This window comes from Falco naumanni, chromosome 20, assembly GCF_017639655.2.
Source record: "Falco naumanni isolate bFalNau1 chromosome 20, bFalNau1.pat, whole genome shotgun sequence".
Lineage (NCBI taxonomy): Eukaryota > Metazoa > Chordata > Aves > Falconiformes > Falconidae > Falco > Falco naumanni.
Genome location: NC_054073.1, coordinates 799,167 through 816,254, shown reverse-complemented (window position 1 = coordinate 816,254; position 17,088 = coordinate 799,167). Strand labels below are relative to the sequence as shown.

The 17,088-nt window shown below is 54.0% G+C and overlaps 1 protein-coding gene and 4 pseudogenes across 1 annotated transcript; all 5 read left to right on the top strand.

Moving 5' to 3' along the window:
• The first annotated feature begins 1,728 nt into the window (after window positions 1–1,728).
• LOC121080064 lies at window positions 1,729–2,492 on the top strand (annotated as a pseudogene).
• Window positions 2,493–4,691: 2,199 nt separating this feature from the next.
• LOC121080045 (feather beta keratin-like) lies at window positions 4,692–5,495 on the top strand. The gene is given in 3 exon segments (XM_040577900.1): window positions 4,692–4,757; window positions 4,759–4,797; window positions 5,113–5,495. Coding segments are annotated over 3 exon segments (426 nt in total). The 3' UTR covers window positions 5,434–5,495.
• A 2,321-nt stretch (window positions 5,496–7,816) lies between these two features.
• On the top strand, window positions 7,817–8,620 carry LOC121080057 (annotated as a pseudogene).
• A 2,199-nt stretch (window positions 8,621–10,819) lies between these two features.
• On the top strand, window positions 10,820–11,795 carry LOC121080053 (annotated as a pseudogene).
• Window positions 11,796–13,822: 2,027 nt separating this feature from the next.
• Window positions 13,823–14,564, top strand: LOC121080051 (annotated as a pseudogene).
• Window positions 14,565–17,088: the final 2,524 nt, after the last annotated feature.

Here is a 17,088-nt window from a genome sequence, read left to right as displayed (position 1 = left end):
TCTTTTGCTGTATTTGTGATGTATTAGGCTCTGTTTTAATGAATGAAATTAAACATTTCTCTCTTCAGAAATGTTTCATGTAATGGAGTGAAAATTTAAGCTTCAAACTCCATTTTCCTTCATTTGGTTAGCCAAAATTACCAGCTCAAATTATTTCAATATAGTATAAATGATTGTTTGCTACATCACCTGAATGAAGCATTGGGTTTTCTGTGTTTGGGTATGGCAATAAATCAAACTGAAAGTATGTGTCCAAGCAATTGCATGGATGCCATCTTCTCATGTGTTCTCAATTGCTTTAATTTCTTTCCTACAGCAGAGTTGTCTGAATACTGTAAGTGGAAGTTCTGGATACCAAGTTGTTATGCCAGCACATAAAACCTTAGCATATTACACCACTAATTAGACCAGGGAAACAACTTGTACAATAGCCCATATCCAACACCAGGGGCTGAACAGTATGTTTCCACTGAGAAATGCTTTATAGAATTATTCTGGTTTGCTTTAAAAACACCACCCATTTTCTGTGCTGAATTCCTAAGTCAGCATCTCTCAACACCTGCAGCATTTTTTCCATTGAGTTTCATGTCAAACATGTAATGGGATGTTTTTGTATCTTGTACTATCACAGTCTTCACTGACGACAGTACGTGGATGAGTTAAAGTCTTGTGAAAAGCGTTTTTTTTTGTACTTCATAGGTATCTGGACTGTCCTGTGTTTCACAACGGATTTTAATTGATCCCTTGAATGTGCACTTTGGTATCTGGCCAGGTAGACAGAGCTGACCAGTCTAATTCATTGTCCTTGCACAGTTTGAACATGAGTCTATAAAGTCTGAAAGTTTTCAGTCTCAGCTTGGTGAGCTAATTCTCAGTCTGACTGATGTCAGGAAAGGATTCTTCTTACAAGTAGTTGCTCCGTTTTCTGACTCAATGTAAAAATGTATGATATCCTCCAAACAGATATCAGCTTACTATTGGAAGAAGGGGAGTAAAAAACCCTCTTTGAGTCATTACAGAAATTGCTTGGCAGGCCAAGAGGTAGTTTTTTTCTAAAAATGGCTTGAAGTTTTAAGTTGGCTTGGAAGAAAACGTATTTTTAAATATTCTGATGGTACCTTGTTGTGTATTGGGAATTAAAAGCAGTTGGATATTCTACAAAATTAGAAGGTGGTGAAATAATAAGCTATAAACCATGATGTTGTTTCTGAAGTAAACTGGTTAATATTGACTGACAAGTAAACAAAATTGCTACTATTCAAGGTATGTGACCTAAATAATTTTTATCTAAGAAAGTATTTCATTCTCAATGAGGGATTCAAACTAAATACTTGGCGCAATCCTAAGAAACAGAGAAAAATACCTGGAAGTATATTTGCACAAAACATGCAAACTTCCCAATTACGGAAACATCTAAGATGAGTCTCGCTTCATTCCAATTTGTAAATGGCCTTGTGAAAGACAAGCCAGTGACTCAAATGACAGACAGAGCAGGAAAAACGTGTTGCTTTCCAGGCAGATCACCATAAATGTCTAAATCACTTGAATCCACAGTGCTGTGCATCAAATTCATTTGATCTGTATGTCACATAAAAAAAGGCTCTAGGGTGGAACGGCCAAGCCATTAGCAAGAAAATGGGGAGGGAGCTATGCAAGTACCAAATCAAAGCCTACTTCAGTAATAGAGAGTGCTTCCCACAAAGGATGAGCTTGTTGGTGACACCTTACATGCAAAAAGGATGCTTCTGGGCCTACGGCAGTCTGGACCACTATAAAAGCCAGTCCAACTTCAGGTATCCTCATCCACTTCTCCTGCCTTCTCCTTGGTGAACACAGTAAGTAGCAAATGCCTTTCTCTGTATCTCTTCATTGTCCTATTACTCTTTCTCTTCTGGCCTTGATGTAACTTTTCCTGAAATGTTTGTTCCTTTTTCATGTTCAATACTCTCAGCTCCTTAACACCATCTTGGGAGGTTGGAGAAGGATTTTCTTTCATTACAGTGGTCCATTCAATACCAGGGCTACACCCTAGCCTGTGGCGTTGCTCTTGCCGAGCAGGCTGTCAGGCTGCCCCTCTCATGCTGCGTGTGCTTTCCGTGCCCTCCCTCCCAGGTGCACCTCCGTCCCTCAGCCATGTCCTGCTACGATCTGTGCCGCCCCTGTGGCCCAACCCCGCTTGCCAACAGCTGCAACGAGCCCTGCGTCAGGCAGTGCCAGGACTCCCGCGTGGTGATCCAGCCCTCTCCCGTGGTGGTGACCCTGCCCGGACCCATCCTCAGCTCCTTCCCCCAGAACACCGCCGTGGGATCCAGCACCTCCGCTGCTGTGGGCAGCATCCTGAGTGAGGAGGGAGTGCCCATCAACTCCGGGGGCTTTAGCCTCTCTGGCCTCGGTGGCCGCTACACGAGCAGAAGATGCCTGCCCTGCTAAAGCCGGGCCGGACGTCCAGCGAGTGCATTGACCGGGAAGCCCAAAGCCAGGTGCCGGACTGAGGACGGAGCTGCTGGCCAGAGTTTCCAGATGGGCCGAGCACCCGCGTGCCCTCCTGCAAAGGAGGGAAGGAAGCCAGGTGCCATCCTGGGCTGTCTGGAAACACGGCCGGCTGGTGTTGTCATCTCCTTCTCCTCCCGCTTTCTTCTCCATTTCATGATGCCCTGATGCCTCGTGCTGTCCTGTGCCATGGGTTCATCCTGAAGCAAGCTGAGAGGGGTCCTGCTCACCCCCCTCTCCCCATGTGTATTCATGACATGCGTCCCATTGCTGTGAGGGCATGCCTGGCTGTCACTGCCCTTGTAGCAGCCTGGACCGTGTCCCTTCCAACACACACTGCTTTGTTTCTTTCTTTAGACTCATTAAAGCTGATGCTGCATTGTAACTTGATGTCTCCTCATGTTCCTTCCCTCTTGGGATGCCCAAAAATGCTGTCCAGGGGGAGATGGGATGCCGTGAAGGGGAAAGGGTGTGTGTGTAAGGGCCAGTAGTGGACCAGCATCATGCTTGGAGGAGCTGAGAACCCTCAATAACCACAGTCATTGGAAGAGACATCAGGTGGTGGAAATGTGTGTGGTATTGTGTGATTATGCAAAGGGCATCCAGGAGCTTCCCCAAGGGCCATGAGAGCAACAAGCGTGGCTGGATACTGGCTTCCAGATGGTGAGGCAAGCCATTGACCTGCTGGAGGACATTTCTGCACAGGCTGACACCCACCGGGCCAAGGCTCTGACTGCACGTTACTGCCTGCAATGTGCTCTTGCCCTTTTCTCCTGCCAGCACATCTTCCCAAGGCTGGAACTGCAGGGAGCCCCCAGGGAGTTGAAGGGGCATGTGCAGCCAGGGCAGCTGTGTAAAGGGAGATGTGAGCCCTCTGCTAGATTTTGGCACAAGAGGCACAGGCTGAGCATGGGTGTGTAACATGGGCAAGTGAGGGGCATGGAATGAAAGGGATCGTCCTGCCTCATCTGAAAGTGATGGGTAGTGTTGGTGACGTGTCCTGGAATCTCTGCCGTTGGCTGGAAGGGAGCAGGAAAAGCCTCTCTGCCCCCACCAGAGCAGTTTTGTGGTCAGAATCATTAAGTATTGCAGAGTCCTTCAGTGTATGTCACAGTGTCCTGAAGGGACGTGAGTCTGGAGCAGACGCACAGCAAATTCTCCAGAAAGCCCACGCTTGCTGCTGCGCAGGCTGTGCCTGGAGGCGTCCCAAGCAGTGATCCTTGCACCCCCGTCATCAGGCCCCAGGCTGGGAAGACTGAGGGAGCGGGACCCCGCCAGCTGGCTTCTCGGTCCCTCCTTCCCATGCCCATGTCCTCCAATGCCAATACATTGGTCCTGCTGCTCTGGTCCTGCTTCAGGTAGATCCTCCAGGAGGCACCTCTTGAGCTGTGCTTCTCCAGGAGTCCCTGCAGAGGGTCATGGACCCTGCTTGCCCCTGAGCCTGTTGGGTGTCCTGTGGAAATCCTGCCGCGAATCTGGTTGTGCGTGCTGTGCCAGCAGCCTTGATGGCCAAAGCAAAGTTGTGGGCAAGGCACGGGCTGGAGGAAGGACATGTATGGATTGGTCAACACGTGCCTTGGTCACAGGCGTGCATCACACTTAGCCAGAGGTGTCCAGCAAAGAGCGCTGGGAGGGGAAGAGCCTTCATTCTGAGCCACGGGCTGTCTGCTGCCTAAGGCATGTGGGGATGGAGGATTGATGGAAGATGGCAAAAGAGGCAGGCAAAGCTCTGCCGAGATCAAAGCCCAATCTCAGAGAGAAAGAGAGTCTGAAAGGCAAGAGCAGAGGTGCCCAGCCTAGAAAGAGCATGCGTGACACGGTGTGAGTGAGTACAGCATGGGAGAGCGCAACTGATGGTGCCGACCCTTGCATGTGGATGTCCAGGCTGAAGCCTGTGGGCTCTGGGGGGACCTGCCTCATTCATCAGGAAAGACTTTAAAGTGATGCCCTGCAGGGCAAGGGGCTGGCGAGGTGGGACACTCCTCATCACTGGCTGCATCATCTGCCTGTGCTGACGTGTCATTTCCTCTGGAAAAGTTTTGGCTTCCAATACCGTCACTTGAAAGGAGCCTGTGTGGCTGAACGGCCGTGTCATGAACAGGGAAATGAAAAGGCAGCGTTGCAGGGAACATAAGCAGTGTTCTCATTTCTTTAATTGAGAAGTTTTGCATGCAAGATGGGCTTGTTGGTAAACACATTACATGCACAAAGGGTGCCTCTGGGCCTGGGGCGGTCTGGAGCTGTATAAAAGCCAGTCCAGCTGCAGGTATCCTCATCCACTTCTCCTGCCTTCTCCTCCTTGGCGAACAAGGTGAGCTGCAAACACCTTTGCCTCACTCTCCTCTTTCTCTTCTTCTCCTCTTTGTCCCTTTGTCTCGGTGTAGCTTTTGTTGAGAGCCTTGCTCCTTCATCGTGCTCCCGGTGTCTCTGTCCACCTCACTGTCTGCTGCAGGAGAAGATCCTGGGCTTTGTTTTCCAGGCTCCCTGTGGGCTCTGGGCTCTTGAATCTCTCTTCTCCCGAACGCAGGCTGTCCCTGCTCCCCAGCCTGTGGCGTTGCTCTTGCCGAGCAGGCTGTCAGGCTGCCCCTCTCATGCTGCGTGTGCTTTCCGTGCCCTCCCTCCCAGGTGCACCTCCGTCCCTCAGCCATGTCCTGCTACGATCTGTGCCGCCCCTGTGGCCCAACCCCGCTTGCCAACAGCTGCAACGAGCCCTGCGTCAGGCAGTGCCAGGACTCCCGCGTGGTGATCCAGCCCTCTCCCGTGGTGGTGACCCTGCCCGGACCCATCCTCAGCTCCTTCCCCCAGAACACCGCTGTGGGATCCAGCACCTCCGCTGCTGTGGGCAGCATCCTGAGTGCTGAAGGAGTTCCCATCAACTCCGGGGGCTTTAGCCTCTCTGGCCTCGGTGGCCGCTACACGAGCAGAAGATGCCTGCCCTGCTAAAGCCGGGCCGGACGTCCAGCGAGTGCATTGACCGGGAAGCCCAAAGCCAGGTGCCGGACTGAGGACGGAGCTGCTGGCCAGAGTTTCCAGATGGGCCGAGCACCCGCGTGCCCTCCTGCAAAGGAGGGAAGGAAGCCAGGTGCCATCCTGGGCTGTCTGGAAACACGGCCGGCTGGTGTTGTCATCTCCTTCTCCTCCCGCTTTCTTCTCCATTTCATGATGCCCTGATGCCTCGTGCTGTCCTGTGCCATGGGTTCATCCTGAAGCAAGCTGAGAGGGGTCCTGCTCACCCCCCTCTCCCCATGTGTATTCATGACATGCGTCCCATTGCTGTGAGGGCATGCCTGGCTGTCACTGCCCTTGTAGCAGCCTGGACCGTGTCCCTTCCAACACACACTGCTTTGTTTCTTTCTTTAGACTCATTAAAGCTGATGCTGCATTGTAACTTGATGTCTCCTCATGTTCCTTCCCTCCTGGGATGCCCAGCCAAACTGTTCAGAGGGAGATGGGATGCTACACAGGGCAAAGTTGAGGTTAAAAGTATGTGTTGCTCTTGAATCATTCCTTTGGAATTGGGGGTATGTGACTAATTGAAATTTTAAGTTGTATGTGAGTTTTTATAGGTGGTATGTCCTTCCTGAGGCCACCCACCTTCCTTGGCTCTGAATACCATACCTTTGTGGCTAATGGCATATCCCTTGCCGTGTTTTCAATGGCTCCAAAAGTTTCTTGATGTGTGCCAGATGCCAATGGAATTGCAAACTTTCACTTGGCCCACAGGCCACCTCTTTGTGCCCACCAGGCCGTTTTTCTCAAGTACTCAGCAACACTGGCACAGCGCCACAGTCCCTGCTTGGGAGGCCACGTGGCCTGTGGGCCATGACAGTGAAGTGTGGGCATTTTGCAAGTCCCTCTCGTTCCCTTGCACAGCAGGGGAAGGAAAGAAGGCACCCTCCACGATGCAGCCATTGTCTCTTTCTGCCCTGGATTGCAAGACCTCAGATGTCAGGGAGGAAAGTGACTTTGCTGGTGCATGGAGGCGGCGTGTAGTTGGTGGGGCCTACTCCACCGGGATGTGGTGGTTGCTCCTGCCACAGGAGATGTGGGAGAGGACAACTGCCTCTGCCTTGCTCCAACGTGCTCTAGTCCTCCACAGCCGGTGTTTTTATCCCGTGCCCCAGTCCTGTTTCAGGTGGAGTGAGGGGCACCTCCTGTTCTGTCCCATAGGCTGCGTGAACCCCTGCAGTGCCTTTTGCCATGGCTCAAGGCCGGTCTTCCCTGCAGGACAGCTGCCACTGCAAGGCCCCTGTGCCCTGCTCCGCACGAAGGCCCTCAGGAAGTGCCCTTTCCAGCAACGCTCCCGAGCCAGGCTGAGCTGCCAGCAGGAGCCAGGTGGGGTGAGAAGATGGTACCAGGGAGGGAAGGCAGCATCTGCAGGACGTGAGCAGAGAGAACATGCTCTGGGCCGTCACTGGAGCCCAGTAGGTTCTGACTGTGGGTGTTGCACAGGCCACTGGGAAACTGGATGTGTGCGTATGCTGAGACATTTGGGCAGAGGAAAAGGAGATCCTTATGTCTGCTGGACTCCAGCATGCCCTTGCTGATGTTCCCCCACCATGAGTACTTGTGATGAGTTTATTGTCTCATGGAAAGCTATCCAGGGTTTTTGCAGTGCCTGTTATGGAGATAATGTGTCAGGTCAAAGAAGAGGTGTTTGGTACCTTTGCAGATGAAAAATGAACAATTGGGAAGCCCCAACACTGACTTTTGGAGTTTGGGTGGGGAGTACACTTCATGTGTGTTGGAGACCAGTCTATCCACCTCTCAAACATTCTTCTTCTGTTCACTGGAGGCTGCTGGAGGTTGTCCAAGTAAGTTAAGGAATAACAAAGAGCATACGGATTTATCCTGATAAAAATGTTTTGAAAATACAACCTAAAAGTGTTTTAGTCAACTTACATACTGACTGAGTAACTTAAACCTAACATTGATAGAGTAAAATATTGCGTACGGTGATGGATATGGCGACTACTGTCACAGCAAATATTTAAATCTGGCCTTAAATTTTAGGAAGGCCAGAAAACATGCCTCATATGTTATGAGAATCCTTCAAGTGAGGCCCTGGAGGGCAAGGGTCTGGCATCACCTGGTGAGGTGGGACACTCCTCATCATTGGTTGCATCATCCGCCTGTGCTGATTTCTAATTTTCCGTGGAAATTTTTGGCCTCTAATACCGTCACTTGAAAGGAGCCTGTGTGGCTGAACGGCCGTGTCATAAACAGGGAAATGAAAAGGCAGCGTTGCAGGGAACATAAGCAGTGTTCTCATTTCTTTAATTGAGAAGTTTTGCATGCAAGATGGGCTTGTTGGTAAACACATTACATGCACAAAGGGTGCCTCTGGGCCTGGGGTGGTCTGGAGCTGTATAAAAGCCAGTCCAGCTGCAGGTATCCTCATCCACTTCTCCTGCCTTCTCCTCCTTGGCGAACAAGGTGAGCTGCAAACACCTTTGCCTCACTCTCCTCTTTCTCTTCTTCTCCTCTTTGTCCCTTTGTCTCGGTGTAGCTTTTGTTGAGAGCCTTGCTCCTTCATCGTGCTCCCGGTGTCTCTGTCCACCTCACTGTCTGCTGCAGGAGAAGATCCTGGGCTTTGTTTTCCAGGCTCCCTGTGGGCTCTGGGCTCTTGAATCTCTCTTCTCCCGAACGCAGGCTGTCCCTGCTCCCCGGCCTGTGGCGTTGCTCTTGCCGAGCAGGCTGTCAGGCTGCCCCTCTCATGCTGCGTGTGCTTTCCGTGCCCTCCCTCCCAGGTGCACCTCCGTCCCTCAGCCATGTCCTGCTACGATCTGTGCCGCCCCTGTGGCCCAACCCCGCTTGCCAACAGCTGCAACGAGCCCTGCGTCAGGCAGTGCCAGGACTCCCGCGTGGTGATCCAGCCCTCTCCCGTGGTGGTGACCCTGCCCGGACCCATCCTCAGCTCCTTCCCCCAGAACACCGCCGTGGGATCCAGCACCTCCGCTGCTGTGGGCAGCATCCTGAGTGAGGAGGGAGTGCCCATCAACTCCGGGGGCTTTAGCCTCTCTGGCCTCGGTGGCCGCTACACGAGCAGAAGATGCCTGCCCTGCTAAAGCCGGGCCGGACGTCCAGCGAGTGCATTGACCGGGAAGCCCAAAGCCAGGTGCCGGACTGAGGACGGAGCTGCTGGCCAGAGTTTCCAGACGGGCCGAGCACCCGCGTGCCCTCCTGCAAAGGAGGGAAGGAAGCCAGGTGCCATCCTGGGCTGTCTGGAAACACGGCCGGCTGGTGTTGTCATCTCCTTTTCCTCCCGCTTTCTTCTCCATTTCATGATGCCCTGATGCCTCGTGCTGTCCTGTGCCATGGGTTCATCCTGAAGCAAGCTGAGAGGGGTCCTGCTCATCCCCCTCTCCCCATGTGTATTCATGACATGCGTCCCATTGCTGTGAGGGCATGCCTGGCTGTCACTGCCCTTGTAGCAGCCTGGACCGTGTCCCTTCCAACACACACTGCTTTGTTTCTTTCTTTAGACTCATTAAAGCTGATGCTGCATTGTAACTTGATGTCTCCTCATGTTCCTTCCCTCTTGGGATGCCCAAAAATGCTGTCCAGGGGGAGATGGGATGCCCTGAAGGGGAAAGGGTGTGTGTGTAAGGGCCAGTAGTGGACCAGCATCATGCTTGGAGGAGCTGAGAACCCTCAATAACCACAGTCATTGGAAGAGACATCAGGTGGTGGCAATGTGTGTGGTATTGTGTGATTATGCAAAGGGCATCCAGGAGCTTCCCCAAGGGCCATGAGAGCAACAAGCGTGGCTGGATACTGGCTTCCAGATGGTGAGGCAAGCCATTGACCTGCTGGAGGACATTTCTGCACAGGCTGACACCCACCGGGCCAAGGCTCTGACTGCACGTTACTGCCTGCAATGTGCTCTTGCCCTTTTCTCCTGCCAGCACATCTTCCCAAGGCTGGAACTGCAGGGAGCCCCCAGGGAGTTGAAGGGGCATGTGCAGCCAGGGCAGCTGTGTAAAGGGAGATGTGAGCCCTCTGCTAGATTTTGGCACAAGAGGCACAGGCTGAGCATGGGTGTGTAACATGGGCAAGTGAGGGGCATGGAATGAAAGGGATCGTCCTGCCTCATCTGAAAGTGATGGGTAGTGTTGGTGACGTGTCCTGGAATCTCTGCCGTTGGCTGGAAGGGAGCAGGAAAAGCCTCTCTGCCCCCACCAGAGCAGTTTTGTGGTCAGAATCATTAAGTATTGCAGAGTCCTTCAGTGTATGTCACAGTGTCCTGAAGGGACGTGAGTCTGGAGCAGACGCACAGCAAATTCTCCAGAAAGCCCACGCTTGCTGCTGCGCAGGCTGTGCCTGGAGGCGTCCCAAGCAGTGATCCTTGCACCCCCGTCATCAGGCCCCAGGCTGGGAAGACTGAGGGAGTGGGACCCTGCCAGCTGGCTTCTCGGTCCCTCCTTCCCATGCCCATGTCCTCCAATGCCAATACATTGGTCCTGCTGCTCTGGTCCTGCTTCAGGTAGATCCTCCAGGAGGCACCTCTTGAGCTGTGCTTCTCCAGGAGTCCCTGCAGAGGGTCATGGACCCTGCTTGCCCCTGAGCCTGTTGGGTGTCCTGTGGAAATCCTGCCGCGAATCTGGTTGTGCGTGCTGTGCCAGCAGCCTTGATGGCCAAAGCAAAGTTGTGGGCAAGGCACGGGCTGGAGGAAGGACATGTATGGATTGGTCAACACGTGCCTTGGTCACAGGCGTGCATCACACTTAGCCAGAGGTGTCCAGCAAAGAGCGCTGGGAGGGGAAGAGCCTTCATTCTGAGCCACGGGCTGTCTGCTGCCTAAGGCATGTGGGGATGGAGGATTGATGGAAGATGGCAAAAGAGGCAGGCAAAGCTCTGCCGAGATCAAAGCCCAATCTCAGAGAGAAAGAGAGTCTGAAAGGCAAGAGCAGAGGTGCCCAGCCTAGAAAGAGCATGCGTGACACGGTGTGAGTGAGTACAGCATGGGAGAGCGCAACTGATGGTGCCGACCCTTGCATGTGGATGTCCAGGCTGAAGCCTGTGGGCTCTGGGGGGACCTGCCTCATTCATCAGGAAAGACTTTAAAGTGATGCCCTGCAGGGCAAGGGGCTGGCGAGGTGGGACACTCCTCATCACTGGCTGCATCATCTGCCTGTGCTGACGTGTCATTTCCTCTGGAAAAGTTTTGGCTTCCAATACCGTCACTTGAAAGGAGCCTGTGTGGCTGAACGGCCGTGTCATAAACAGGGAAATGAAAAGGCAGCGTTGCAGGGAACATAAGCAGTGTTCTCATTTCTTTAATTGAGAAGTTTTGCATGCAAGATGGGCTTGTTGGTAAACACATTACATGCACAAAGGGTGCCTCTGGGCCTGGGGCGGTCTGGAGCTGTATAAAAGCCAGTCCAGCTGCAGGTATCCTCATCCACTTCTCCTGCCTTCTCCTCCTTGGCGAACAAGGTGAGCTGCAAACACCTTTGCCTCACTCTCCTCTTTCTCTTCTTCTCCTCTTTGTCCCTTTGTCTCGGTGTAGCTTTTGTTGAGAGCCTTGCTCCTTCATCGTGCTCCCGGTGTCTCTGTCCACCTCACTGTCTGCTGCAGGAGAAGATCCTGGGCTTTGTTTTCCAGGCTCCCTGTGGGCTCTGGGCTCTTGAATCTCTCTTCTCCCGAACGCAGGCTGTCCCTGCTCCCCAGCCTGTGGCGTTGCTCTTGCCGAGCAGGCTGTCAGGCTGCCCCTCTCATGCTGCGTGTGCTTTCCGTGCCCTCCCTCCCAGGTGCACCTCCGTCCCTCAGCCATGTCCTGCTACGATCTGTGCCGCCCCTGTGGCCCAACCCCGCTTGCCAACAGCTGCAACGAGCCCTGCGTCAGGCAGTGCCAGGACTCCCGCGTGGTGATCCAGCCCTCTCCCGTGGTGGTGACCCTGCCCGGACCCATCCTCAGCTCCTTCCCCCAGAACACCGCCGTGGGATCCAGCACCTCCGCTGCTGTGGGCAGCATCCTGAGTGAGGAGGGAGTGCCCATCAACTCCGGGGGCTTTAGCCTCTCTGGCCTCGGTGGCCGCTACACGAGCAGAAGATGCCTGCCCTGCTAAAGCCGGGCCGGACGTCCAGCGAGTGCATTGACCGGGAAGCCCAAAGCCAGGTGCCGGACTGAGGACGGAGCTGCTGGCCAGAGTTTCCAGATGGGCTGAGCACCCGCGTGCCCTCCTGCAAAGGAGGGAAGGAAGCCAGGTGCCATCCTGGGCTGTCTGGAAACACGGCCGGCTGGTGTTGTCATCTCCTTCTCCTCCCGCTTTCTTCTCCATTTCATGATGCCCTGATGCCTCGTGCTGTCCTGTGCCATGGGTTCATCCTGAAGCAAGCTGAGAGGGGTCCTGCTCACCCCCCTCTCCCCATGTGTATTCATGACATGCGTCCCATTGCTGTGAGGGCATGCCTGGCTGTCACTGCCCTTGTAGCAGCCTGGACCGTGTCCCTTCCAACACACACTGCTTTGTTTCTTTCTTTAGACTCATTAAAGCTGATGCTGCATTGTAACTTGATGTCTCCTCATGTTCCTTCCCTCTTGGGATGCCCAAAAATGCTGTCCAGGGGGAGATGGGATGCCGTGAAGGGGAAAGGGTGTGTGTGTAAGGGCCAGTAGTGGACCAGCATCATGCTTGGAGGAGCTGAGAACCCTCAATAACCACAGTCATTGGAAGAGACATCAGGTGGTGGAAATGTGTGTGGTATTGTGTGATTATGCAAAGGGCATCCAGGAGCTTCCCCAAGGGCCATGAGAGCAACAAGCGTGGTTGGATACTGGCTTCCAGATGATGAGGCAAGCCATTGACCTGCTGGAGGACATTTCTGCACAGGCTGACACCCACCGGGCCAAGGCTCTGACTGCACGTTACTGCCTGCAATGTGCTCTTGCCCTTTTCTCCTGCCAGCACATCTTCCCAAGGCTGGAACTGCAGGGAGCCCCCAGGGAGTTGAAGGGGCATGTGCAGCCAGGGCAGCTGTGTAAAGGGAGATGTGAGCCCTCTGCTAGATTTTGGCACAAGAGGCACAGGCTGAGCATGGGTGTGTAACATGGGCAAGTGAGGGGCATGGAATGAAAGGGATCGTCCTGCCTCATCTGAAAGTGATGGGTAGTGTTGGTGACGTGTCCTGGAATCTCTGCCGTTGGCTGGAAGGGAGCAGGAAAAGCCTCTCTGCCCCCACCAGAGCAGTTTTGTGGTCAGAATCATTAAGTATTGCAGAGTCCTTCAGTGTATGTCACAGTGTCCTGAAGGGACGTGAGTCTGGAGCAGACGCACAGCAAATTCTCCAGAAAGCCCACGCTTGCTGCTGCGCAGGCTGTGCCTGGAGGCGTCCCAAGCAGTGATCCTTGCACCCCCGTCATCAGGCCCCAGGCTGGGAAGACTGAGGGAGCGGGACCCCGCCAGCTGGCTTCTCGGTCCCTCCTTCCCATGCCCATGTCCTCCAATGCCAATACATTGGTCCTGCTGCTCTGGTCCTGCTTCAGGTAGATCCTCCAGGAGGCACCTCTTGAGCTGTGCTTCTCCAGGAGTCCCTGCAGAGGGTCATGGACCCTGCTTGCCCCTGAGCCTGTTGGGTGTCCTGTGGAAATCCTGCCGCGAATCTGGTTGTGCGTGCTGTGCCAGCAGCCTTGATGGCCAAAGCAAAGTTGTGGGCAAGGCACGGGCTGGAGGAAGGACATGTATGGATTGGTCAACACGTGCCTTGGTCACAGGCGTGCATCACACTTAGCCAGAGGTGTCCAGCAAAGAGCGCTGGGAGGGGAAGAGCCTTCATTCTGAGCCACGGGCTGTCTGCTGCCTAAGGCATGTGGGGATGGAGGATTGATGGAAGATGGCAAAAGAGGCAGGCAAAGCTCTGCCGAGATCAAAGCCCAATCTCAGAGAGAAAGAGAGTCTGAAAGGCAAGAGCAGAGGTGCCCAGCCTAGAAAGAGCATGCGTGACACGGTGTGAGTGAGTACAGCATGGGAGAGCGCAACTGATGGTGCCGACCCTTGCATGTGGATGTCCAGGCTGAAGCCTGTGGGCTCTGGGGGGACCTGCCTCATTCATCAGGAAAGACTTTAAAGTGATGCCCTGCAGGGCAAGGGGCTGGCGAGGTGGGACACTCCTCATCACTGGCTGCATCATCTGCCTGTGCTGACGTGTCATTTCCTCTGGAAAAGTTTTGGCTTCCAATACCGTCACTTGAAAGGAGCCTGTGTGGCTGAACGGCCGTGTCATAAACAGGGAAATGAAAAGGCAGCGTTGCAGGGAACATAAGCAGTGTTCTCATTTCTTTAATTGAGAGGTTTTGCATGCAAGATGGGCTTGTTGGTAAACACATTACATGCACAAAGGGTGCCTCTGGGCCTGGGGCGGTCTGGAGCTGTATAAAAGCCAGTCCAGCTGCAGGTATCCTCATCCACTTCTCCTGCCTTCTCCTCCTTGGTGAACAAGGTGAGCTGCAAACACCTTTGCCTCACTCTCCTCTTTCTCTTCTTCTCCTCTTTGTCCCTTTGTCTCGGTGTAGCTTTTGTTGAGAGCCTTGCTCCTTCATCGTGCTCCCGGTGTCTCTGTCCACCTCACTGTCTGCTGCAGGAGAAGATCCTGGGCTTTGTTTTCCAGGCTCCCTGTGGGCTCTGGGCTCTTGAATCTCTCTTCTCCCGAACGCAGGCTGTCCCTGCTCCCCGGCCTGTGGCGTTGCTCTTGCCGAGCAGGCTGTCAGGCTGCCCCTCTCATGCTGCGTGTGCTTTCCGTGCCCTCCCTCCCAGGTGCACCTCCGTCCCTCAGCCATGTCCTGCTACGATCTGTGCCGCCCCTGTGGCCCAACCCCGCTTGCCAACAGCTGCAACGAGCCCTGCGTCAGGCAGTGCCAGGACTCCCGCGTGGTGATCCAGCCCTCTCCCGTGGTGGTGACCCTGCCCGGACCCATCCTCAGCTCCTTCCCCCAGAACACCGCCGTGGGATCCAGCACCTCCGCTGCTGTGGGCAGCATCCTGAGTGAGGAGGGAGTGCCCATCAACTCCGGGGGCTTTAGCCTCTCTGGCCTCGGTGGCCGCTACACGAGCAGAAGATGCCTGCCCTGCTAAAGCCGGGCCGGACGTCCAGCGAGTGCATTGACCGGGAAGGCCCAAAGCCAGGTGCCGGACTGAGGACGGAGCTGCTGGCCAGAGTTTCCAGATGGGCTGAGCACCCGCGTGCCCTCCTGCAAAGGAGGGAAGGAAGCCAGGTGCCATCCTGGGCTGTCTGGAAACACGGCCGGCTGGTGTTGTCATCTCCTTCTCCTCCCGCTTTCTTCTCCATTTCATGATGCCCTGATGCCTCGTGCTGTCCTGTGCCATGGGTTCATCCTGAAGCAAGCTGAGAGGGGTCCTGCTCACCCCCCTCTCCCCATGTGTATTCATGACATGCGTCCCATTGCTGTGAGGGCATGCCTGGCTGTCACTGCCCTTGTAGCAGCCTGGACCGTGTCCCTTCCAACACACACTGCTTTGTTTCTTTCTTTAGACTCATTAAAGCTGATGCTGCATTGTAACTTGATGTCTCCTCATGTTCCTTCCCTCCTGGGATGCCCAGCCAAACTGTTCAGAGGGAGATGGGATGCTACACAGGGAAATGTGTGGCTGAAGGGACGTTGTGCTTTTCTATCATTCCTGGGGGGTTGGGGGTGGGTGTTTAACTGAAATGGTCACTTGTATGGTGTAGAGGAATGAAGGCAGTGGGTTGATTGACATTGATAACATGCAGCTGTGGCCTTGCCTCAGAGGCAGTGGGTTGCTTGACCTGGATGATGTGCAGCTGTAGCTTGTTCCTGCTAAGTGGTTAAATAGCCCTGAGGAGTGTGTGGTCAGATGTAGGTGTTTCAGTGTTGTTTGACCTCTGGAGGAAGGTGCTGCTGAACAGGTAGTAGAGTCTGACCCAGGGGTCCTCAAACTTTTTAAACAGGGCCTGGCATGTGGATTAAGTAGCAGGAAGTCATCTGTGGCTGCTTGGTTTCCCCCCAACTCCTGGTGGTGGGGTTCTGTAAATACCGGGGGCTGGTTTGAGGACCCTGGGGGGCTGTATCTGGCCCATGGGCCTTAGTTTGAGGACCCTTGATCTAACCAATGGTAAAGCCTTGTTGCAGCACAAACAAACTATTAGGCTGCCACAAGGCTTTAGTGTTGGTTAGATTCTACTGTCTGTGCTGTATCTCCTTCCTCCAGAGGTCAGACCACACTGCTCCTTCTCCATTTGACCCCCTCTCCCACAATTGTATGGGACTCGCTTTATATGTGGTATGTCCTTCCTGAGGCCACCCACATCACTTGGTCCTGCACACCATACCTTTGTGGCTAATGGCATATCCCTTGCCGTGTTTCAATAGCTCCAAGAGGTGCTTGATGTGTGCCAGATGCCAATGGAATTGTGCACCTTCACTTCTGCCCACAGGCCACCTCTTTGTGCCCACCAGGCCGTTTTTCTCAAGTACTCAGCAACACTGGCACAGCGCCACAGTCCCTGCTTGGGAGGCCACGTGGCCTGTGGGCCATGACAGTGAAGTGTGGGCATTTTGCAAGTCCCTCTCGTTCCCTTGCACAGCAGGGGAAGGAAAGAAGGCACCCTCCACGATGCAGCCATTGTCTCTTTCTGCCCTGGATTGCAAGACCTCAGATGTCAGGGAGGAAAGTGACTTTGCTGGTGCATGGAGGCGGCGTGTAGTTGGTGGGGCCTACTCCACCGGGATGTGGTGGTTGCTCCTGCCACAGGAGATGTGGGAGAGGACAACTGCCTCTGCCTTGCTCCAACGTGCTCTAGTCGTCCACAGCCGGTGTTTTTATCCCGTGCCCCAGTCCTGTTTCAGGTGGAGTGAGGGGCACCTCCTGTTCTGTCCCATAGGCTGCGTGAACCCCTGCAGTGCCTTTTGCCATGGCTCAAGGCCGGTCTTCCCTGCAGGACAGCTGCCACTGCAAGGCCCCTGTGCCCTGCTCCGCACGAAGGCCCTCAGGAAGTGCCCTCTCCAGCAACGCTCCCGAGCCAGGCTGAGCTGCCAGCAGGAGCCAGGTGGGGTGAGAAGATGGTACCAGGGAGGGAAGGCAGCATCTGCAGGACGTGAGCAGAGCGGGCTGTGGCCAGGCACTGGAGCCTTTGGGCAGGCCCTTGCCATAGGTGCTGACAGTGGGAGTAGCAAGGCCTGGCAGGAGACACTACCTGTGAATTTTCTGGGTCAGGGATGTGATGGAAATGACCCTTAGAAGAAGAGACCTATCTTGCATTTATGGAAAATTAATGTATGTATTTTTATTTATAAAAATAAAATAAAATATATATTTATTTATGAAATCCTTTCTTGCAGGAACAAGTCCTTCTCCCCATTGCTGTGAGAGGTGGAGCTGGTGTCCTTTGTGCCAGGTGCACAGGAGATACCCTCCTCTTGCACATCAGTGACCTGAGTGCAGTACCAACAAGGCCGATGGCTCTGCTCAGCCTCACCTGCTGCGGTCTCTCTCTCCTCCCTCTTCCCTTTGACCCAGACCTTTATTCAAGCTCTGTCCTGGCCTTTAGCCCTTTCCTCAGCTGGGTGGCAGGACTGTAAGCCTCCTGCTCCTTTGCAGGCTGGCTTATGACTGACCA